The 24,764-nt window shown below is 42.4% G+C and overlaps 1 protein-coding gene across 2 annotated transcripts in view; it reads left to right on the plus strand.

The window, feature by feature from the left end:
• The window catches only part of LAMA1 (laminin subunit alpha 1), a 156,979-nt gene that overhangs the window by 125,159 nt on the left and 7,056 nt on the right, over positions 1 to 24,764 (plus strand). For both annotated transcript variants that reach the window (XM_036880704.2, XM_036880705.2), the window contains exons 49-60: positions 1,831 to 1,981; positions 2,691 to 2,835; positions 3,294 to 3,435; positions 5,730 to 5,844; positions 6,017 to 6,187; positions 8,740 to 8,891; positions 9,581 to 9,766; positions 11,099 to 11,234; positions 12,476 to 12,588; positions 22,963 to 23,152; positions 23,718 to 23,876; positions 24,405 to 24,558. In XM_036880704.2, the coding sequence (XP_036736599.2) occupies positions 1,831 to 1,981; positions 2,691 to 2,835; positions 3,294 to 3,435; positions 5,730 to 5,844; positions 6,017 to 6,187; positions 8,740 to 8,891; positions 9,581 to 9,766; positions 11,099 to 11,234; positions 12,476 to 12,588; positions 22,963 to 23,152; positions 23,718 to 23,876; positions 24,405 to 24,558 (1,814 nt within the window). The remainder of the gene's footprint in view (positions 1 to 1,830; positions 1,982 to 2,690; positions 2,836 to 3,293; positions 3,436 to 5,729; positions 5,845 to 6,016; positions 6,188 to 8,739; positions 8,892 to 9,580; positions 9,767 to 11,098; positions 11,235 to 12,475; positions 12,589 to 22,962; positions 23,153 to 23,717; positions 23,877 to 24,404; positions 24,559 to 24,764) is intronic.

Genomic DNA, 24,764 nt, shown 5'->3' on the forward strand with positions numbered 1-24,764 from the left:
GCCTATCTCCAGGCTGCCTAACTACAGGGCTTCCACCTGTACCCGCTGGGTAGTAGAACTGAGCTGCCCATGAAGTGCTGAGATGCACCTGCTTTCATATGTCTGGACCTCTTATGTGGTAGGACGTGCCTTGCTGTAACCATCTGGGGTAACAGGCACACGAGCTGGTGGGAGAGGCATGTGGGCCTCATGGTCGTAGAACAGAAGCCTGACCCACCAGGGGACAAGCCCCAGAAATGTGTCCCTAACCCCAGGGGCATGAGCCTGCTCAGGAGAACTGTGTTCAGGCACTGATTCATTTGAATTTATCCCCTTTCATGACCATCTCATTTGGCCTGGTCTTGCCGAAGGAGAAAGGCCAGAAGCAAAGTTTACACATCCCTGAGAACAGAGAGCTCATGAGTCTGGGGAGGGAGAGGACTTGTACGGTGGGACAAGACAGATTCTGGAGTTTTGTTTGAAATCTGTGTTCACCATTTTCTTAGGTGTGTCCTTGGACAAGGTACTAATCTTTGAGGTTCAGCTTTTAATAGGCCAAATGGGGACCCATTAAGGGCTAATGGGGACAGCTAAAATGGAGTGAGCCTTTGCTACATGCCAAGCACTCTTTTAAGAACTTTACACGTATTAAATCATGTGTAGCCCTTCCTGACAGGTTCCATTATTTTCCCTATTCATAGATGAAAGGTATGAAGCAGAGAAGGGTAGCTTACTTTCCTGAGTTCACACAGCCAATAAGTAGGGGAACTAGGATTTGAAGCCCAGTGGTCTGGCTCTAGAGTCTGTGTTCTTAGCCACATGAAACTGGTTAGCCAAGAGATAGAGCAATGGAACATACTTCTAGGAAGCCACAGGTTTAAGAATTAAGTAACTGAGAATTAAGTCATAGGCTGTTTAGCAGAGAGCACTTCTTTTAAGTTATCTTTCTTAAAAGACATCTCAAGACAGAAACTTTTAGAAAAATGCAGGACTGCAAGAAGTTATCAATTAGAAACCTCAAGTTTGACAAAACACTGCTGTTTTTTGTCCTTTTGTTATTGGGAATGGTTGCACTCTTTGATTTTTCTTGAAGATGTGGCACTGAGTTTGGTTATTAAACTTGCAACTGGGAGCAGCACAAGTTCACATCCTCACACACCCTAACCCAAGTTCCACTCTCAAGCCCTAATGATATTCCAGGAAAATATTTTTTAAACATAATCACATGCTCCAGATGAATTTTGTAATTGAGCATTGAATCAAGCCAGCCTTTGAGGCATGGGGAAGGCCAGAAAGCGCTTACCTGAGAGGTCCTGTGGACCGTTACCAAGTAACATTGTCGTAAGCTCAGCCTGCAGGTATCTGAGATTTTTTTGGTCAATGATTTATTTTGTAAAATGATCCTTGTGATACATTGGTACCTATTGTTCTCCATCATTATTCCAGTTTAGCTGATATACTAGTGAAAACCAGCAGAGGGTGATAAATACCAATATAAAAATTATCCTGAAAGCAGCAGAATGAAGAAAGGACAGTTAAGTTAAAAGAAATTAGAACAAACAAAAATCTAGTAGATAGTAGAAATATTTGAAGCATTTATCCATCTTTTAAAGAAATTTCTGTTCACCACAAAGAACCTGCCTACAGTAAGTTTCATTTCCTTATAAAAACATCTGGGAATGTGTCTTGTGTAATCTCATGGCAAGCACATTTTAAGATATTATGACTTCATTTGTTATCAAATTATGCAAATAGCTCTACCACAATTTGTGTGAGGGAGAATTCAGTAAATCTAGCACTTGTTCTCTTTAAGTGTCTTTCTGAATGGGCTGTATTTCACTTGCTTTGCAGCTCCCAGAATGAAGACCCTTCCTTCCATTTTGATGGGAGTGGATATTCTGTTGTGGAGAAGACCCTCCGGGCAACTGTGACTCAGATAATTATGCTTTTTAGTACCTTTTCACCTAATGGGCTTCTTCTGTACCTCACTTCAAATGGCACTGTAAGAGTCTTTACAGGACACTGGGCCTTCTGTGTGTGTACAGTTAGATTGCTGTTACGATATTTATGTCTAACGACTGCTCTATGAGCAAATACTGATATAACAGGTGTGTGTGTGTGTGTCTGTGTGTATGTGTATGCCATACTATTTCCCCATTTTTAATAATTTGTTTATTAATGCACATTTATTGAAGAACGTTTTGAAAATATAGAAGAGTACCAAGTAGAAAATAGCCTTCCTGTCATTCTAGACTTCAATTAAACATTTGGTATTAAATTTTAAGCTTAAATGATACATTTTGTTCTATGTTCATGCTGACTACTGTGGCCTTATTTGAATTCATCCACATGGAATTCCATAGTGAATCTTACATTCTTATTTTTACCTTTTGGGCTGGTAATTTCTCTCAATCTTCTAGTTTTAGTTTTAGAACTGGCCCTTTTTCAATCTAAATGAAAAAGACCAAGAGATTCCACTTATCTAACTGAAATGCAGATTTGGTAACAATGAATGTACCTTATTTATATCAGTGTAGTGTTCTAGAAAGCCTTCTTGGACACTTTCAGTTTCACAGCGTAGACCTCTAACTTCTGGGCCAGATCGTTTTCTCGGTGTGACTTGAGAACATTTCTGCCATCCTTGTCTTGAAGCAAAAGGAAACCTTGTGATAACAATGTAGCCATGGGTAACTCTTTTCTCTTCTTTACAGAAAGACTTCTTATCCATCGAGCTGGTCCACGGCAGAGTCAGAGTTACAGTTGACCTGGGTTCAGGGCCTCTTGCTCTTAGTACAGACAGACGCTACAACAATGGAACCTGGTACAAAATCGCCTTCCAGCGAAACCGAAAGCAAGGTTAGGGGCACAGATGGGAGGACGGAATGTTGGTCACCCTCATAGGAATAGAAATCTTTCCAGAATCACTGGTCTTTATTAACTTCAGCTTCTTGGGTATTCTTGAATGATACTCTAATTGAAAGCCATCATTTTCTTTGAAATACTAAAGGCAAGGATTCTTGTTTTGCTGGATAAATATTATAATGCTATTTGTCTACGTTTTCCAAGTGCATTCTGTAAAATTAAATGCAGAATTGGAATCATGGATCAAATCCATTCTATTTTCTTCCACAGACAGTCTCTGGATTTACTGACTTTTGTACAGAGAATTGTCATTTGTCCTTTAATAAGCAAGAAGCTTCACTGGTCAAATTTGCAGAATGTAAAAGAATATGTCTTTGAAAATGAACTTTATTTTCACATTAGTGTAGAAAGTGATCTCATTTTCCTATCTGCTCCTTTTGGTCTCCTTTCAGGACTCCTAGCCGTCATCGATGCACATAATACTAGTTATAAGGAGACAAAGCAAGGTGAAACCCCAGGAGCGTCTTCTGACCTCAATCGTCTAGATAAAGATCCAATTTATGTGGGTGGACTACCTAGGTCAAGAGTTATAAGGTATGGTATCACATGGCAGAATTTTCTTGTCCCTGATTACCAACAGTATTCATTTCCTAGGGCTGCCATAACATGGGGTTTTAAACAACAGATGTGTCCTCTCACGCTCTGGAGGCTACTAGTCTGAAGTCAGGGTGTCACCAGAGCTGCTTCCTCTTGAGGACTGAGGAAAGAATCTGTTTTATGCCTCTCTCTAGCTTCTAGTAGTTTCCGGCATTCCCTGGCTTGTAGATGGCATTTTCTCTGTGCCTACACATTATCTTCTCTGTGCATATGTTCCTCTGTGTCCAAATTTCTCCTTTTTATAGGGCCACTAGACATATTGGACCTACCCTAATGATGTCATTAACTTAATTACATTATAAGGTCACATTCATGGGGTTAGGTCTTCAGCATCTTTTGTGGGGGACAGAATTTAACCTGTAACGTCTGCTTTGATTCAAACCACTATATGCCATATTAATTGGGAAGTAATGAAAGCCTTCTGCAGTATAACTAATGATTTTCTATTTATTACCTTTAGAACATCTAGAAATTGTTACTGTGCAGTGTTTGGAGATGCCACTATCCATACAAGTCATTCTCTCTACATATTTGAGAGTAGTAGAATCTCTTTCAGGGAAAAAAAATTCATGCTTTCTGCAGATTTATCAGAATTCCTCTCTGTGCGATTAGAATGAATAATGTATGTGAATGTTGAAAGACCAGCATCAGGAAATTGGATGAAAGATGGCAGAAGAGAGGGGCAGTGACATCCTTTTATAACACTGATTCCTGTTTAGCTTTGTGACTTAAATAATTTACATAAGCTTTCTGTGGTTCATTTTCTTCAGTTTTGTGACTTTGGATTGGCAAAGTTAAGCTCTAAGTTTCTTTCCCAGCATTGGAAAACATATCATATACAAAGACCAGCAGTCAAGGCAAGATGGATTCCAAGGAGTGGATCATCAAGTGTGCAAACTGAGTTACCCTGCCCAGTATCTTCAATTATAAATTTAGAGCACTACCCCATCTTCAGGATGAATTCTTATACAGAATCCTAATACGCAGCACAGAAGTTCAACCACTTCAGTTGCTATAGGTTGAGCAGCCCAGAATCTACTTCTCCACACTCCCCTCCTCTTTGCCAGAAATTTCTGAAAGTTCCAAGAACATAGTTCACAACTGCATTCACTCCTCTGGTCTTGGAAGGGAACTACACTCAGATGTCAGGGCTGTTGGTGGTTTATCCCAGGTCTTCCCCGTCTGCCAAGATGAAACCAGGACTGGGAGCCTGTCTCCTTATCCCGGATTCCAGATGTCAGTCTTCACATGGTGGCACCAGGGGTGCTCCCGAAGCCACGAGCTGTGCGATAAATCAACTGTACTTTGCCTAAGTGACACACAGTGTAGACCCTGGAGAAAAGGATAGGGCCCCTTTTCTAGGAAGGCATCCCAAATCACAGGCTTTCATGCTCAAGGGGCCTTAGATATCCCCAAGGCCAGCCTCCTCATTTACAATGGAAGAAAGTGAACTCCTGAAAGGTGGAAATTTGTCCTAAATTATATAGTTGGCTTAATGGTCCACACTTCATTGCTCAGCACAGAGAAAAAAGAATGAGATGTGACTAACAGGAAAGCAAGAACATCAAAGTTCTCTTGTGATTAGCTGGTACTTAAGAGATGTTCTGTAATCTCCAAATTTTGCAAGTAAAAGTCTGACTGTATTATAGCCTCACCACAGCTATCAGTGTGGCAAGATCTGTTAGGAAAAATGTGGTACTGACTTGGAATCTAAGAAATAGGGTTTGGGATAATCCCAGACTTCACCAAATACAATTATTTCCTTCAGGATAGACTTATTGAGCGTGTTGTTGGACAACAGCCAGTGTTTCTCTAGCCTTGTGATCCTAGGAATTACAGTGTCCACACTTGCCCCCATGGGAGGCAAATGCTCTACTCTCTGTGGACACTGGATTGCAATCTATTTGCTACGATTTCCTTATGACGATGCTTGATCTTCCTTCCAATTGGCCTGTGTTTAATGAGTATATTTATGATGTAATGACTATGAGTTCCCATCAAAATGTTAAACATTTTTGTCTGGGCAGCCTTCTAAGCAGCTAAATCCGTCCCTTTGTTTAGTCCTAAGGAGAGCACCGTCAATATCCTTCCTTGAGGCAGTCCTACACATTTCTGCAGAATGACACTTGGAAACAGATCCTCTTTATTTGTACGTCTGTTTTTATCCCTTCTTATAAAAATGGAGCTATAGAACCCAAATTCTATTGTTGCTCTCCTGTCCTTCCTTACAGGAAAGGTGTCACCAGCAAAAACTACATGGGCTGCATCAAAAACCTGGAAATATCTCGATCAACCTTGGATTTACTCAGAAATTCCTATGGAGTGAGAAAAGGCTGTATGTTGGAGGTGGGAAACATTTTATTGATATTGGAGTGAGTTTCTGTAAATGTCCCCTGACTTACAGACACAATGTCACAACATCTAGACCCGTGGGATGGAGGGGAAAGTGGCATGAATTCCTCCTCGGGAGATTCAGCTGCAGGTGGCCTGATGATACTGTTGTCTCCTTTGTGACCAGCCTATTCGAAGTGTGAGCTTCTGGAAAGGCAGCTATGTTGAGTTGGCACCCAAGTCTTTGCCACCAGAATCAGTATTGTTGGCAACATTTTCCACCAAGAACAGCAGTGGTGTCATCCTCGCTGCCCTGGGCAAGCCTGGGGAGAAGCACGGTCATCGGCAGGCCCATGGGGTAAGTAGCTCGAATGCCATCACTGTCAGCCGTGAGCTCAGGAAGGAAATGACTTGAGGAAATACTGGGTGGAAAATGACTTAGCCATCAACAATTACTGTAGCTGTGTGACTGGTTGTTTATGGGTGTGTGTTTTTAATAAGTGAAAGTTAATATTGCAGAACATCTTTCCCTTATGAATCATTGATTTCTTTGCTTCATAATCCATCTTCCTTGTCCATGTCCTTAGAAGAAAGGTACTATCTACCTCTAATTCTTTTAAAACTGATTCAGAAAGGATAGACTGAGTGGCATATTAAGGCTAGAAGAGCAAGTTCTTAAATTCTATAGAGTTTTTAAATATACCACTTCATGAAGCAGGATTTTCTTATCTGTAAATAAGATAGAAAGGAGCAGAAAGAGAACGGTGGACTAACTGTAGGAGAATAGAGAAAAGCTGATGGTTTCCCATATTTGTATTCCATTTCAAGAGCATAGGTGCTCTTTACCCTTTCCTCTGCTCTGACTTGCAGACATCATGTAGTTCGAAGAGACTTCACAGAATGCTAATGTGCTATCTTAATGAGGTGGAAACCATGTGACTACAATTTATGAGGGAGGTACTATCCTGTTCTGTGCAAGCTACTTCAGAGACATTGCTGCACAGTTATCACAGCCATGCTGCAGGGTGAATGCTGCTGCCTACATTTTGCTGAGGAAGAAATGGGTGCAGAGAAACTGATTAACCTGCCCAAGGTCACACAGGAGAGGAAAACTAGTCTGCAGTGCCAAATACTGCGTGAGACACTTGTTGAAGGTCTAACAAGATCTGATTATAAACTCCACCTATCTGTTTATTTTTAATTGAGTTGAGATGAAATTCACATAACATAAAAGAAATTACCATTTTAAAGCACTACCACTTAGTGCTTACACAGTGTGTGAGGCCACCTCTTCCATGTAGTTCCAAACATTCTTGTCACCCAAAATAAAAGCCTAATGACATTAGGCAGCCACTCCACATCCTCCCCCAATCCCTGGCGACTACCAGTCTTCTTTCTGTATCTGTGAATGAACTTACCTATTCTGTACATTTTGTATAAATGGAATCATATCACATATGATCATTCACTTAGCATGTGTTCGAGCTTCATCCACATTGTAGCATTTGTAAGCACATCCTTCTTATGACTGAACTGATATTCCTTTGTGTGCACATGGCATAATTTGTTTATTAGTTCATTGATGGACATTTGGGTTGTTTCTTCCTTTTGACTGTGATGAATAATGCTGCTATGAACATTTGCGTGCAAGTATCTGTTTGAGCACCTATTTTCAGTTCTTCTGGGTTTAAGCCTAGTGTTACCAAGTCCAAGTTCAATAAAGTTCATGCCACTCACCGCACAACATGCCAATACATCAAAAGACAAGGTGTTAGGCAAGAAAAGTGAGTTGATTTAGAAAGCCAGCAGACTGAGAAGATGGCTGGCTCATGTCCTTAAGAACCATCTTAACTCAGAGTTGATTTTAACCTGTGGTGGGAACAAGAAGGGTTGAGGTCAGGAGGTGACAGTCGACCTCAGACATCGGGACATCAGCCAGGGTTCGAGGAGGATTGTGAAACACCTTGTCTTTGGCTCATTGACTCCAGTCATTTTGTTGACATGGGTCTGGCTATAATGATCATACAAATCCTTGACAATCCAGTCATCTTATACATATTCTTTATATTTTCAGGGGAGATGAGTTTCAGGTAAGGGGCTGGTTGCATTAATCATAAGTCATGAGCAAAATTCCTTTTGATGATTCACAAGCCTATAAGTGGGGCTGCAGGGCTGAGCAGAAGCTTTTTGACCCAAAGATTAAGCAGCAAAGGAGGCAAATACACTATGAAGGCAGAGATGCCAACCTCTTTCACTGTTACTCTAGGAGTGGAATTGCTGGGTAATATGATAATTCTCTTTAACTTTTTAAGAAACCATCAAACTGTCTTCCTCTACCAATCTTAATAGGACCTTTTGCAAATCAAAGTTTGCTGCCAAGCAAAAAAAGAATGTGGTCATCCAGTGCTAGCAAGGGTACTGTGAAACACATTCCAATTCTCAATGTGGCAAAATAATTTTAAGAGCTTTAAACATTTTCAAACACTTTAACCTTTAATCCTATTTTTGGGAATATTAGAAACTATTTCACAGGCAAAAAGTTAAATGTTCATTTTGTCTGGTAATAAAAATTAGAAACTACCTACATTTTTAACAATAATATAACTAAATCAATGACTTACAATGTATTATTTGTTGATACTTAATGGAGCAATAAGTAATAAGGACGAAGACTATGTAGAAATGGAAATCTTTGATATGGTCAGTGATAACAGCATAATGCAGAATATAAATTATATGAACAAACTAGGAAGTAACTTACAAAATTTAAATTAGTCATGTTTGATGGTGATATTCCTTAGAAATTGCTTAGTTGGTGCTAATATTCTCACAGAAAATTCATAAGGTAAATTTTTAAATCACATAGTAATGTTTTTTTTTCCATGGGAATTCTCTGTGCAACCTTCCCAGCCTTTCTTTTCCATCATGCTAATTGAAGGCCACGTTGAAGTGCACGTTAATTCTGGGGACGGAACAAGCCTGAGAAGAGCTCTCCTGCACGCTCCTACGGGCACATATAGTGACGGTCAAGAGCATTCCATCTCCTTGACAAGGAGTGGAAGGTATTTATGTGATGAGGGCATGGGGACCTCATGAAGCTTCCCCAGTAAGGACCTGGGTATGGTGCTCTGTGTGGTGAAATGATTAGAGTGATTAATATGAAGGTATTAGCATTCTGAGTTTTTTTTAGTTCCAAAGTAACTCTAAAACTACAGAATACCTCCATGAGATTCAGGTTCATCTGCTTTATTTGTGGAATATCATAATTGAACAACCTTAATCCTACCCTTTTCCGGGGTCCAGTATAAACTGTCTTTACTTCAAATTAATTCTGTAGCAAATGATTTTATAGCATTAATAAATAGTAAGTGGTAAAATAGTAAAATGTAAACAGTAAAATAACAGTGTTATATCAACATGCCTGTATATTTCCCTCCAAAACTGTAGACCAAATGTTTTAAAAGCACACTAGCTATTTCATCACAGGTAAAGAAGTAAAAGAAAAATACCTTCTGAGAAGCAGTTGAGCTCAATAATACTTAATAGCATTCTATGCATTTTTGGAGAATATTCAATTATAAATTTTAGTTTTCAAAATACACCTTTTTATTCATACATAACATCATGTTGAAATTTATCTTCAGGGAACTTATATTGTTCAGTAAGAGCTCTGGAATTATGTATTAAAATGGACAATTATGTCTCATTATATTTAAAAGCTTTTTAAATTTTTTCTCCTCTGACCTTTTAGAATTGTCACTGTCCAATTGGATGAGACAAATCCTATTGAAATGAAGTTGAGTCCATCAGTGGAAAGCAGGACAATAAACGTATCCAACCTGTACATAGGGGGTGTTCCAGAAGGTGAGGGGACATCCATGATCAAGATGAGAAGACCATTCCATGGCTGTATCAGAAACCTGATCTTTAATATGGAGTAAGTCTAACTGCTCTGAGCATGTTTTTGTACTTTCTGATCTCTTAGTGCTGAGTGCTGACATTAATTTGCCATTTAATTTTACTGTGAGGTTGCCTACAATTCTAAGGGGCCCTAAATAACAAGTGAACCCCATTGTTCTATCAGACATTAAAAAAAAATCATTGAACATTGATTGTAGTTCCACAGGACTATCAATGAACAGCAGAGGTCAAATACATTTTTGGCATGCATTTAAGAGAATGTAGAGTTTTATGGTACAGATTTTTGGCATGCATTTAAGAGAATGTAGAGTTTTATGATACAGGTTTCTTGCTGTCTTGAGCACACTGCTTCAAAGGAACATTGATAACTGGACTGCTTGCAGCTTCAGATTATTAATGACTCTCCCCAAAACAAATACCATTTAATTAAGAACTGGAAGTCTCTGTTCCCTGTGGAACTTATGATGAGGAAGAGAATTCACACGTGCCCATGGGTGTTTATTTCTTCCTCATGCATCCTCTGCCTGGAGGACAGTGGTCATGCTCCAACCTGGGGAACCAGATCCCCACAGGAGAAACTAAGTATGTGCTGAGCGTCAGAAGACAAGTTCCCCTGCTAGCTGGCTGCTGACTTGTCTTGTGACCTTGAATAAGGACTCACATCTTTCAGGGCTCTCTGAAAAAGAGCCTCTTAGGAGTATTTGAAATCTTAGAAAACAAAATGTTACATTGGGTTTCAACACAATTATAATGTCAGAGCCTCAGTTTAGTTACTTATACAATTGATATATTTATTCACTCAGTTGTCTGTTTATTAATTAACTAATTGATTAAGCATCTTTTTGCTCCTGAAAGCCACAAGGCTGGGAACTTGAGAGGGCAGAAACATTTCTGTACTGCTCACAGCCATGTCCTCAGAAAGTGGACAGGAGACATGTTGCAAGGGCTGCAGAGAAAGGGACTTCTGATAAGGCTCCTTCACGACTCCCTGGCCCAGAAGAAGTCAGGGTTAACTGAGGCCACTGTGCTATGAGACCCACAGACAGGATCTCTCTCTGACGCAGCCCACTCAGGGCTGCAGGAAGAGGTGACAGCCCACTCCTGAGGGATGCTCAGGAATGACCAGATAGACAACGCTGGCATGGGCTGCCATTTCAGACAGAAGAATCAAAGAAGAGAATACATAACATAGGCTACATGGACTTCAAGTCACTGTGACAGACAGTTGATTAGGTTACTCTAAGAGTAATATATTAATGTTTTTTAATGGATTTAAGTGTTCAGTAATGAAATGACATTGGTGCACGTGTTCACATCTCAATTTTGAAAATACTTTGTTTGCATATAGACACTTGGATTTCACTGCAGCAGTTGGCTATGAACAAGTGGACTTGGACACCTGCTCGCTTTTAGAAAGGCCACAGCTGGCTCTCCACAGAGGGAACGGCGAGCTCCCGCCGGAGCCCCAGCCTCTACCCCGCACAGTAAGGGGCACTTGCTTTATTTGTGTCAGTCAGGGCCAGTCACAGAAGAGTGCAGCCCTGAGGAGATGAAAGGGGGTCTCCTTCCCTACAAAGGTATTGGGAAGGCTGATGAACACAGGAGCAGTGAAGAACGGAAGGAGCCAGGCTGCCGAGGGAGGGTCTGGTGGGGTCTCCTGAGGGAGACCACAGAAGACAGGCCCTGCCAGGGAGGCCCAGGAGTCCAAGGGGGAGCACTTACTTCTTCCTGTCATCCGCCTCCATGTCCCAGCACTGTCTGCCATTGGCTGCACCACCCGGAAGCCTGTTTAAAGGAGCCTGGTAGAAGTCACAGGGGTCACCTCCTGACCAGCAGCAGGGCAGAGGCAGGTGGGGCATGGTTCCCCAAGCAGCCTTGCAGAGGACATGGCACAGTGTGACGGATCGTGGCCTCAAGGCTCAGGCAACCTCCATTGGCTGCCACACAGCTAGCTTTTTGGCAGAGTTCCTATCAGGTCTCGTTATCACTTAGGATATAGTCAGAAACATGAAAAGAAGTTCTTATGTAAGCCATGGTACATATTATGTTGCTTTATACAAAAAAGATTTGATTCATTTAGGAAAAGCAAGTTTGACCAAATATTTTTAACAGCAGTCATTATTGGTGTTTACTTCCTTTTCCCATTTCTATTTCTCTATTTCCTTGGTTGAAAGCAGGCACTCTAATTTAGTTCAGTGGATGGTGTGGTCACAAAAGGCCTGTCTGAGTTCAGGACCGTTCTTGGTAGCAGCCACCCAGCCCAGGCCAGAAGCCTGAGTCTGAGGCCTGGTTTGGAGTTTGTGTGCGGAGCCGAGCCCCTCCCTGCTGGCTCCTTGTGGCCACACCTTGCTCCTGTCCACAGGGATTTAGAGACCTCAAACTTGGAGGCCCTGCTAGGCCTGTCACCTGGGCGCACTTCTGTTTTCCTGGTAGCCTCTGGCCCTTCCCGGAGCTGAGGCGGGGGAGGGGGAGCAAGACCTTTGCTCCTTAGGCCTCGTGAAAGTTCGTGGGAACTGAAGTGAACTGGGGTGGGAGTGAGGTGAGCAACAGAAGTCTCGTTGCCTTCTTGGAGAGATAAAGGGATGGTGGGTGAGTTACTCAAAGCAAAGAAGATTGAATCAATGCAAAGGTATGTGGGGTGGTTGGTGTTCTGATACGGCTACCTTTGAGATATGTTTGTGGGGGTTCTGGGTATGTGGGCTGAGTCCACGTGCCTCTCTTACAGGAACGCTGTGCCATGGACAGAGCCCCAGAGTATGTCCCCAGTGCTCACCAGTTTGGCCTCGCGCAAGGCAGCCATTTCATGTTGCCTTTTAATCAGTCAGCCGTCAGAAAGAGGTATGCATTGTGCTCAAGTCCTTATGAGGTGTCTCTCTGCTAGATGAACTGGGGAGGGTCCTCAGCAATGGATCTTGTCCAGAAGAAGCTTCTAACATTGTATTATGGATTGCTCTCCAGCAACCAAATGGCAGCAGTGAGAAGGCAGAGCCAGGAATGCAGCCTTTGTGCAAATCAGATGCTTAAAACATGGTTAGGTGGGGCTCCTGGGGTTTGTCTTTGCCCCCCTTGATGGTGGCTGACTGCTGCCTGCCTCTCAGGATGTATGCAGGGAAGCACAGAGGTATCTATCTAAGTCCACCCTCCTTCCAGAAGCCCACGTCCTCAGGATCTGTCGTCATCCGGGCTGTCAGTTCCATGCTACTGTAGATCCCCTAATCTGATGAAACGTCTATCCCAACTCTCCCTGTGTCCCCGAATCCCCGATGCCACATCCACACTGGCCTGCATGCCCCTCTGGCCCCCACCCCTGCCTGTGCCCAAGTGAAGCTGGCTCATCTCCCGCAGGCCTCAGGGCCAGGGCGGGCCAGGCTTCCTCTGGATCCCACGTTCTTGTCCTCCTGTGACTCTCCAGCTCACCTAAGGGCCCTGCCCTCAGACACTGCACTGCTCTTCACTGTCATCTCATCATAGCCCCCATCACGCTGTCTTCAGTCACCCAGCACAGCAGGATTCAAACCCAGGCCCTGTGGCCCCATAGTCTATGCTGGAGCCGCAGAGATTAACCCCTCCCTGGTAGTTTCCAGTTTTTAAAACAGCAGCTCTCCAGGAGCTCTCACCACCACCACACACAATATCCTGGCTCTGCTTCACAGGAAGACTTCTTGCAGGGGCCCCCTCAGTGGCTCTCTCCCTTCACTCCTCTCCCATTCCCTCCCCAACCCACCAGTCAGCCTCCCCAACTCCTCCATCTCTCCTGCCAGAGTTATCTGGGGTCTGCTCTGGCCACGGTGTCTTCTGCGCTGGACCCTCGGTATGTCATACACACCTGGCCACTCACGTGTTTCTCAGCTCGGGCCCTCTGCCTGCCTGCCTGCCCTGCTCACTCTCCTCTGCTGGCCTCTCTTCATCAGAGAAGGCCCAGGGCTTCCTCTGCACAGTCTCCCAGGGGGCCTTCTATACCGCAGTAGCTTTAACATATGATCTTTTTGCACCCCCACCCCTACCTCTAGCCTGACATCCTCTTAGAACACAGGAGTTGGGTTGGGACAGGTTCCTCAACTACAACACACCAAAAGGGATTCAGTCTTTCTCTCCTGGTCTCTGCCATTTCTGTAGACATCATCACAATTTACCTGGTTGCCTGAGGCCCAAGCCTACAGATTATTTTCTTTTTTTTTTTTTTTAAATAATTATTTTTTATTGAAGGGTAGTTGATGCACAGTATTACATTACATTAGTTTCAAGTGTACAACACAGTGGTAGAACATTTATATACATAATTCTAGGTTCCAGCTATTACCCTACCAAGCTGTTACAATATCTTGACTATATTCCTTATGCTATACATTCCATCCCGGTTACTTATTTATTTTACCATTGGAAGTCTGTCCTTTTTTTTTTTTTGTGAGGGCATCTCTCATATTTATTGATCAAATGGTTGTTAACGACAATAAAATTCTGTATAGGGGAGTCAATGCTCAATGCACAATCATTAATCCACCCCAAGCCTAATTTTCGTCAGTCTCCAATCTTCTGAGGCATAACAAACAAGTTCTTACATGTAGAACAAATTCTTACATAATGAATAAGTTACATAGTGAACAGTACAAGGGCAGTCATCACAGAAACTTTCGGTTTTGCTCATGCATTATGAACTATAAACAGTTCAAATATGAATACTCATTTGGTTTTTATACTTGATTTATATGTGGATACCACATTTCTCTCTTTATTATTATTATTTTTAATAAAATGCTGAAGTGGTAGGTAGATACAAGATAAAGGTAGAAAACATAGTTTAGTGTTGTAAGAGAGCAAATGTAGATGATCAGTGTGTGCCTGTAGACTATGTGTTAATCCAAGCTAGACCAGGGCAATAAAACATCCACGTATGCAGAAGATTTCTCTCAGAACGGGGGGGTGAGGTTCTAAGCCTCACCTCTGTTGATCCCCAATTTCTCACCTGATGGCCCCCCTGCGACTGTGCCTGTCTTAGGTTGTTCCTCCCTTGAGGAATCTTACCCGTCTCTGGCTAACCAGTCATCTTCCGGGGCCATACAGGGAAATGTGAAGTTGGTAAGTGAGAGGGAAGCCTTATTGTTTGAAAAGGTTAGCTTTTTACTTCTTTGCATATTTATGCCCTGTGGCTTCTATGCCCAGCATTTGTCTTGAGGTATCTTTACCACTTGGAAGAATTATGATACTCAGTAAATTTGATATGAGGCACGAATTCTATTTAAGGGTTGTAATTAGGAAGGAAGAAGAAAAGCTATAGAAGTAGCAGGCGGAAGAAAACATGGGAAGATTGATTATTTCTTTGACATATCTTCTTGTAGAGTAACTTCAGCATGTATAGGTTTTAAGCTACTACTTAAATTGCGCACACACATTAACATAATAGGAGTATAGTTACATAACCAAAGCATATCTGTAATTACCAGCCATCTCCAGTGAAACCAAGAAAACCAGTTAGGCACCTTAGGCATTTGTGAAAACATATCTATGATATGGTGAATATTGTACAGCTGAACTTGAACAGTCTGAGAGAAATCAGACAAATTAAAACAACCCATTCCTGGGAACTGTTCACATCCCATATGTTCTTTTAACAGTAAATAGTCTGTAGTTGTAAGACTTTGGAGCGCTACAATTTGCACTTCTCCAAATTCTTGGTTGAGTTCCAACAGTATAGATCCAGTCAAATTTGTTGTTTTACTGTATGTACCAGCTTAGATATCTCCTTCCTCATTCCCATGGCAAGTCCAGGAACTGGTGGGATGAGTGCATCTACAGCTGTAGCAGTGCGTGGATCTTTGTTGGGGTTTTTTGATGATCATCTTCTGGCATGAGTCTTCCAGAGAGTGCAGATGTTGGAAGTTCTTTTTCATATCGTATCTTAGTTCATTTTCGGGGTAGCCCAATTAGGCTTTGATCCTCTGTATAAACACAAACAGACCCTTTGCCTACAATTTTATATGCCCTTTATACCCTTGTGTAGAACTCGTTGGAGGTTACCACACAGGAACTGTCCTTTTTTTTTTTTTTTGCTTTGTTTTTGGTATCACTAATCTACACTTACATGACGAATATTATGTTTACTAGGCTCTCCCCTATACCAGGTCTCCCCTGTAAACCCCTTTACAGTCACTGTCCATCAGCATAGCAAAATGTTGTAGAATCACTACTTGCCTTCTCTGTGATGTACAGCCCTCCCTTTTCTTCTACCCCCCATGCATGTTAATCTTAATACCCCCCTACTTCTCCCCCCTCCTTATCCCTCCCTACCCACCCATCCTCCCCAGTCCCTTTCCCTTTGGTACCTGTTAGTCCATTCTTGAGTTCTGTGATTCTGCTGCTGTTTTGTTCCTTCAGTTTTTCCTTTGTTCTTATATTCCACAGATAAGTGAAATCATTTGGTATTTCTCTTTCTCCGCTTGGCTTGTTTCACTGAGCATAATACCCTCCAGCTCCATCCATGTTGCTGCAAATGATTGGATTTGCCCTTTTCTTATGGCTGAGTAGTATTCCATTGTGTATATGTACCACATCTTCTTTATCCATTCATCTATTGATGGACATTTAGGTTGCTTCCAATTCTTGGCTATTGTAAATAGTGCTGCAATAAACATAGGGGTGCATCTGTCTTTCTCAAACTTGATTGCTGCATTCTTAGGGTAAATTCCTAGGAGTGCAATTCCTGGGTCAAATGGTAAGTCTGTTTTGAGCATTTTGATGTACCTCCATACTGCTTTCCACAATGGTTGAACTAACTTACATTCCCACCAGCAGTGTAGGAGGGTTCCCCTTTCTCCACAGCCTCGCCAACATTTGTTGTTGTTTGTCTTTTGGATGGCAGCCATCCTTACTGGTGTGAGGTGATACCTCATTGTAGTTTTAATTTGCATTTCTCTGATAATTAGCGATGTGGAGCATCTTTTCATGTGTCTGTTGGCCATCTGTATTTCTTTTTTGGAGAACTGTCTGTTCAGTTCCTCTGCCCATTTTTTAATTGGGTTATTTGTTTTTTGTTTGTTGAGGTGTGTGAGCTCCTTATATATTCTGGACGTCAAGCCTTTATCGGATGTGTCATTTTCAAATATATTCTCCCATACTGTAGGGATCCTTCTTGTTCTATTGATGGTGTCTTTTGCTGTACAGAAGCTTTTCAGCTTAATATAGTTCCACTTACTCATTTTTGCTGTTGTTTTCCTTGCCCGGGGAGATATGTTCAAGAAGAGGTCACTCATGTTTATGTCTAAGAGGTTTTTGCCTATGTTTTCTTCCAAGAGTTTAATGGTTTCATGGCTTACATTCAGGTCTTTGATCCATTTTGAGTTTACTTTTGTATATGGGGTTAGACAATGGTCCAGTTTCATTCTCCTACATGTAGCTGTCCAGTTTTGCCAGCTCCAGCTGTTGAAGAGACTGTCATTTTGCCATTGTATGTCCATGGCTCCTTTATCAAATATTAATTGACCATATATGTCTGGGTTAATGTCTGGATTCTCTAGTCTGTTCCATTGGTCTGTGGCTCTGCTCTTGTGCCAGTACCAAATTGTCTTGATTACTATGACTTTATAGTAGAGCTTGAAGTTGGGGAGTGAGATCCCCCCTACTTTATTCTTCTTTCTCAGGATTGCTTTGGCTATTCGGGGTCTTTGGTGTTTCCATATGAATTTTTGAATTATTTGTTCCAGTTCATTGAAGAATGTTGCTGGTAGTTTCATAGGGATTGCATCAAATCTGTATATTGCTTTGGGCAGGGTGGCCATTTTGACGATATTAATTCTTCCTAGCCACGAGCATGGGATGAGTTTCCATCTGTTAGTGTCCCCTTTAATTTCTCTTAAGAGTGACTTGTAGTTTTCAGAGTATAAGTCTTTCACTTCTTTGGTTAGGTTTATTCCTAGGTATTTTATTTTTTTTGATGCAATTGTGAATGGAGTTGTTTTCCTGATTTCTCTTTCTGTTGGTTCGTTGTTAGTATATAGGAAAGCCACAGATTTCTGTGTGTTGATTTTGTATCCTGCAACTTTGCTGTATTCCGATATCAGTTCTAGTAGTTTTGGGGTGGAGTCTTTAGGGTTTTTTATGTACAGTATCATGTCATCTGAAAATAGTGACAGTTTAACTTCTTCTTTACCAATCTGGATTCCTTGTATTTCTTTATTTTGTCTGATTGCCGTGGCTAGGACCTCCAGTACTATGTTAAATAACAGTGGAGAGAGTGGGCATCCCTGTCTAGTTCCCGATCTCAGAGGAAATGCTTTCAGCTTCTCGCTGTTCAATATAATGTTGGCTGTGGGTTTATCATAGATGGCCTTTATTATGTTGAGGTACTTGCCCTCTATTCCCATTTTGCTGAGAGTTTTTATCATGAATGGATGTTGAACTTTGTCAAATGCTTTTTCAGCATCTATGGAGATGATCATGTGGTTTTTGTCTTTCTTTTTGTTGATGTGGTGGATGATGTTGATGGACTTTCGAATGTTGTACCATCCTTGCATCCCTGGGATGAATCCCACTTGGTCATGGTGTATGATCCTTTTGATGTATTTTTGAATTCGGTTTGCTAATATTTTGTTGAGTATTTTTGCATCTACGTTCATCAGGGATATTGGTCTGTAGTTTTCTTTTTTGGTGGTGTCTTTGCCTGGTTTTGGTATTAGGGTGATGTTAGCTTCATAGAATGAGTTTGGGAGTATCCCCTCCTCCTCTATTTTTTGGAAAACTTTAAGGAGAATGGGTATTATGTCTTCCCTGTATGTCTGATAAAATTCCGAGGTAAATCCATCTGGCCTGGGGGTTTTGTTCTTGGGTAGTTTTTTGAATACCGCTTCAATTTCGTTGCTGGTAATTGGTCTGTTTAGATTTTCTGTTTCTTCCTGGGTCAATCTTGGAAGGTTATATTTTTCTAGGAAGTTGTCCATTTCTCCTAGGTTTCCCAGCTTGTTAGCATATAGGTTTTCATAGTATTCTCCAATAATTCTTTGCATTTCCGTGGGGTCCGTCGTGATTTTTCCTTTCTCGTTTCTGATACTGTTGATTTGTGTTGACTCTCTTTTCTTCTTAATAAGTCTGGCTAGAGGCTTATCTATTTTGTTTATTTTCTCAAAGAACCAGCTCTTGGTTTCATTGATTTTTGCTATTGTTTTATTCTTCTCAATTTTATTTATTTCTTCTCTGATCTTTATTATGTCCCTCCTTCTGCTGACCTTAGGCCTCATCTGTTCTTCTTTTTCCAATTTCGATAATTGTGACATTAGACTATTCATTTGGGATTGCTCTTCCTTTTTTAAATATGCTTGGATTGCTATATACTTTCCTCTTAAGACTGCTTTTGCTGTGTCCCAGAGAAGTTGGGGCTTAGTGTTGTTGTTATCATTTGTTTCCATATATTGCTGGATCTCCATTTTGATTTGGTCATTGATCCATTGATTATTTAGGAGCATGTTGTTAAGCCTCCATGTGTTTGTGAGCCTTTTTGCTTTCTTTGTCCAGTTTATTTCTAGTTTTATGCCTTTGTGGTCTGAAAAGTTGGTTGGTAGGATTTCAATCTTTTGGAATTTTCTGAGGCTCTTTTTGTGGCCTAGTATGTGGTCTATTCTGGAGAATGTTCCATGTGCACTTGAGAAGAATGTATATCCCGCTGCTTTTGGATGTAGAGTTCTATAGATGTCTATTAGGTCCATCTGCTCTACTGTGTTGTTCACTGCTTCCGTGTCCTTACTTATTTTCTGCCCAGTGGATCTATCCTTAGTGGTGAGTGGTGTGTTGAAGTCTCCTAGAATGAATGCATTGCAGTGTATATCCCCCTTTAGTTCTGTTAGTATTTGTTTCACATATGCTGGTGCTCCTGTGTTGGGTGCATATATATTTAGAATGGTTATATCCTATTGTTTGACTGAGCCCTTTATCATTATGTAGTGTCCTTCTTTATCTCTTGTTACTTTCTTTGTTTTGAGGTCTATTTTGTCTGATATTAGTACTGCAACCCCTGCTTTCTTCTCACTGTTGTTTGCTTGAAATATGTTTTTCCATCCCTTGACTTTTAGTCTGTACATGTCTTTGGGTTTGAGGTGAGTTTCTTGTAAGCAGCATATAGATGGATCTTGCTTTTTTATCCATTCTGTTACTCTGTGTCTTTTGATTGGTGCATTCAACCCATTAACATTTAGGGTGACTATTGAAAGATATGTACTTATTGCCATTTCAGGCTTTCAATTCGTGGTTACCAAAGGTTCAAGGTTAGCCTCTTTAGTATCTTACTGCCTAACTTAGCTCGCTTATTGAGCTGTTATATACACTGTCTGGAGATTCTTCTCTCCCTTCTTGTTCCTCCTCCTCGATTCTTATATGTTGGGTGTTTTGTGCTGTGCTCTTTCTAGGAGTGCTCCCATCTAGAGCAGTCCCTGTAAGATGTTCTGTAGAGGTGGTTTGTGGAAAGGAAATTCCCTCAGCTTTTGTTTGTCTGGGAATTGTTTAATCCCACCGTCATATTTGAATGATAGTCGTGCTGGATACAGTATCCTTGGTTCAAGGCCCTTCTGTTTCATTGTATTAAATATATCATGCCATTCTCTTCTGGCCTGTAGGGTTTCTGTTGAGAAATCTGACATTAGCCTGATGGGTTTCCCTTTATAGGTGACCTTTTTCTCTCTAGCTGCCTTTAACACTCTTTCCTTGTCCTTGATCTTTGCCATTTTAATTATTATGTGTCTTGGTGTTGCCCTTCTTAGATCCTTGCTGTTGGGGGTTCTGTGTATTTCCGTGGTCTGTTCGATTACTTCCTCCCCCAGTGTGGGGAAGTTTTCAGCACTTATTTCTTCTAAGATACTTTCCATCTCTTTTCCTCTCTCTTCTTCTTCTGGGACCCCTATAATACGGATATTGTTCCTTTTGGATTGGTCGCACAGTTCTCTTAATATTGTTTCATTCCTGGAGATCCTTTTGTCTCTTTCTATGTCAGCTTCTATGCGTTCCTGTTCTCTGATTTCAATTCCATCAATGGCCTCTTGCATTCTATCCATTCTGCTTATAAACCCTTCCAGAGTTTGTTTCATTTCTGCGATCTCCTTTCTGGCATCTGTGATCTCCCTCCGGACTTCATCCCATTTCTCTTGCGTATTTCTCTGCATCTCTGTCAGCATGTTTATGATTCTTATTTTGAATTCTTTTTCAGGAAGACTGGTTAGGTCTGTCTCCTTCTCTGGTGTTGTCTCTGTGATCTTTGTCTGCCTGTAGCTTTGCCTTTTCATGGTGATAGGAATAGTCTGCAGAACTGGGACGAGTGACGGCTGGAAGGACTTCCTTTCTTGTTGGTTTGTGGCCCTCCTCTCCTGGGAGAACAGCGACCTCTAGTGGCTTGTGCTGCGCAGCTGCGCGCAGACAGCGTTTCTGCTTCCTGCCCGGCTGCTATGGAGTTAATCTCCGCTGTTGCTGTGGGCGTGGCCTGGCTCGGGCAGCTACTCCAAAATGGTGGAGTCGCGTTGGAACAGGAGCGGCTGGGAGGCTATTTATCTCCGTAAGGGGCCTCCCTGCTCCCTGCAGCCCAGGGGTTAGGGTGCCCAGTGATCCCGGATTCCCTACCTCTGGATTAAGTGTCCCGCCCTGCCCCTTTAAGACTTCCAAAAAGCACCTGCCAAAACAAAACAACGACCACCAAAAAAAAAAAAGAAAAAAAAATTTTTTAATTGAAAAAAAAAAATTTTTTTAAATTAAAAATAAGGTGGTTGTTCGTTTTTCTTTATTCTCCGGTGCCAGCCTCAGGCCTCTGCTCACCAGTCTTTCTGCCCTGTTTCCCTAGTATTGGGGTCCCTATCCCTTTAAGACTTCCAAAAAGCGCTCGCCAAAACAAAACAGCAAAAAAGCAAAAAAAAAAAATTGTCGCGCTCTTTTCTTATGTCCTCTGTTGCCCAGCCTCCAGTGCCTGCTCACTGTTCTTGCTGCCCTGTTTTCCTAGTATCTAGCGCCCTGCTCTCTGGCCCGGATGGCTGGGGCTGGGTGTTCGGCAGTCCTGGGCTCCGTCTCCCTCCCGCTCTGCCTGCTCTTCTCCCGCCGGGAGCTGGGGGGAGGGGGGGCGCTCGGCTCCCGCCGGGCCGGGGCTTGTATCTTACCCCCTTCGCGAGGCGCTGGGTTCTCTCAGGTGCGGATGTGGTCTGGATATTGTCCTGTGTCCTCTGGTCTTTATTCTAGGAAGGATTGTCTTTGTTATATTTTCATAGATATATGTTGTTTTGGGAGGAGATTTCTGCTGCTCTACTCACGCTGCCATCTTCCGCCCCTCCCCAGATTATTTTCTTTCCCTCACTCCCCAAATTCTGTCCATCTGCAAGTCCCTTTCTTCTTCCACCAGAACAGTTCATGAATTAGTTCACCCCCTCTACACCCCGGTCCAGCTGCCACGTGGCCTCTGTGGACTCTTATAACAGCCTGCCTGATGTCTACCATCACCCTGGCCCCATCTGATTTGTTTCTTCACATCAGAGGTTCTTCTAAGATGTAAATCAAGTCATATGCCCCCCCCCTTGTTGATACCCTCCTGTGACTCACCACTACACCTGAAATAAAATTTAAAACTGCCTCCCAGAGCTCCTCATCCACTGGACGGAACCACATTCTCCTTTCCCAGGCCCCATATACTTTAGTGACGCTGCTCTTCCTTCCGTGGGAGGACTCCAGACCCCACCTTCCCTCCATCCATGTGGTACCAGCTCCCTCGTGGCCCCAGGTGGGGCTTCTGGGCAGTCCAGCAATCATGCCTATTGCTTTAGCATACCCTGTACCGCCTGAAAACAAGACACAGGCCCACCCTGCTGACTGTGTGGGGCTTGCTCCTGTCTGTCATTCAGATCTCAGCTGAAATGTCTTCTTTTCAGAGTTGCCTGCCCTCACTGCTAAATGTTGCCACCAGCTGGCTTCTTATGACCTATCTCTTAACTCTGATATATTTCTGGGATTAGTTCCATGGGAGAAGGGCCCTCCTCTTTGCCCACTGCTTTACCCTCAGCTCCTAGAACGGTCCCTGGTGGATGTAGGTATGCAGTAACCACTAGTTGGATGAATGGATGGATAAATAAAGGAAAAAATTAATGACTCTCCTCAAATGTTAAATATAAATGCTGAAACAATTTTGGGTTCTCTCTTTGAGGTTATTTAAGAAGTAAAACTGAAAGCTTATTAATTTCTGAAGGCTGAGCTCTTTTCCTCCAGGCTCTTGGTTCAGCTACGTATCCGCACATTCGCCTCCAGCGGCCTGATTTACTACATGGCTCATCAGAACCAAGTGGATTATGCCACGCTCCAGCTGCATGGGGGCCACCTCTACTTCATGTTTGACCTCGGGAAGGGCAGAACAAAGGTCTCTCACCCCACGCTGATCAATGATGGCAAGTGGCACACGGTATGCTCTCCGGAAGCTCGTGATCACTTGCTGCAAGTTTTATTCCTTCAGTCCCTGTGTCCATGCCATTTCACTGTAGTGAAATTAATCCTTTGCTTTCTAGCTTGCTTTGTCTTTTGTACCTCCCTGTAGCATAGAAGCTCCTTGCAGGCAGGGACCTTTTCTGAATCCTGAAATATCCCCTGGGCCTAACTCAGTGCCTGACACTTAGTTGGGCACGCAGCCAAGATGGGTGAAATGACTGAAAGGTATGAAAGGTGTTCCTCACTTAAGAAGTAAACCAAGCCAACATGTGGTATGAATGGGCTGAATCTTAGACCATGGCATGTGCTTTCTTAGAACTCAGACTCTGGAGCACTTCCTGTGCTGAAGTGTGCTTTAGCTGTGCCCACTTCCAATTTGCCGGGCTCAGTCTCTTCTCAACACCAACTGTGTAAAAGTTGGAGCCATCCTTTAGGATTTCTTTCAGGTTATTATAGCTATAATGAACAGCTGTTGCAAATAAACATCTGTTAAGGTTTTCTCAAATTCCTTAAAAATTATGGGTGTTTTCCTTTTGCTTCAGGTCAAGACAGAGTACTTTAAAAGAAGGGGCTTCATGACAGTTGATGGCCAGGAATCCCCCATGGTGGCCACAGTGGGTGATGGCACCACCTTGGATGTGGAAGGAAGGTTCTACCTAGGAGGCCTGCCCCTGGAGTACAGGGCCAGAAACATCGGAAATGTGAGCAGCAGCTTCTGTGTGGTGCCTGTTTTACCTTTACCATGGTTGTGTTTATTTTGTGGAGTATGTTAAGGTTTACATTATCTTGTTTGGACTGGGAGCTTGGCTGCAGGATGTGAACCGAGGCTGCAAGCCTTTCAAACACATCCCTACATTGTGTGTTGGGCCTTCCCTTTGATGCCCAGCCAGCCTTTCCTACCTGTTCCTTAATGAACATTTCCCTTTCTGCAGCCACTTAGTCCAGTATAATCCAGGAAAGTCCAGTGACTTTGTATTTGCAGATTAGAAAACCCAGCAATCTTGATTTCCACAGGATTTCATCAAAATAATAGTAAATGCATTTGCTGCATTATTAGCAGAGATACTCAAACAGGAGCTGGAAACTAGACATTTTTGTGAAGTATTTTGGCAATTAGGTATTAAAACCCAGAAGAGGATATTTTAATGGGTTTGGCTGAAGTATAGGAAAAATTTGCCCTTGCCCTGTCATTACTGTCCCACCATCTATTCTCATGTCATTCGGTGTAGGTCACCCACAGTGTTCCTGCTTGCATCGGGGAGGTGATAGTGAACAGCAAACAGCTGGACAAAGACAGCCCAGTGTCTGCATTTGCAGTAACCGGGTGCTATGTGGCGGCCCAGGAAGGAACTTTCTTTGAAGGAAGTGGATATGCAGCTCTTGGTATGTATTAGCAACAGTCCTGAGAGAAATCTTTGAATTTAACCTGCACTCTGAGATGACATGGATCCAAGAATTATGTGACAGGACCTTAGTGGCCAAGGCTGCAGCGAGACCGTATTTAGTTAAGTGATCCAGTTTATTCTAATTTTTCAACATCTAATAAAAATGCCTTCTCCCACTTGCGCTATCCAGATGGCCTGATGAAG

Source organism: Manis pentadactyla, chromosome 6, assembly GCF_030020395.1.
Source record: "Manis pentadactyla isolate mManPen7 chromosome 6, mManPen7.hap1, whole genome shotgun sequence".
Classification (NCBI taxonomy): domain Eukaryota; kingdom Metazoa; phylum Chordata; class Mammalia; order Pholidota; family Manidae; genus Manis; species Manis pentadactyla.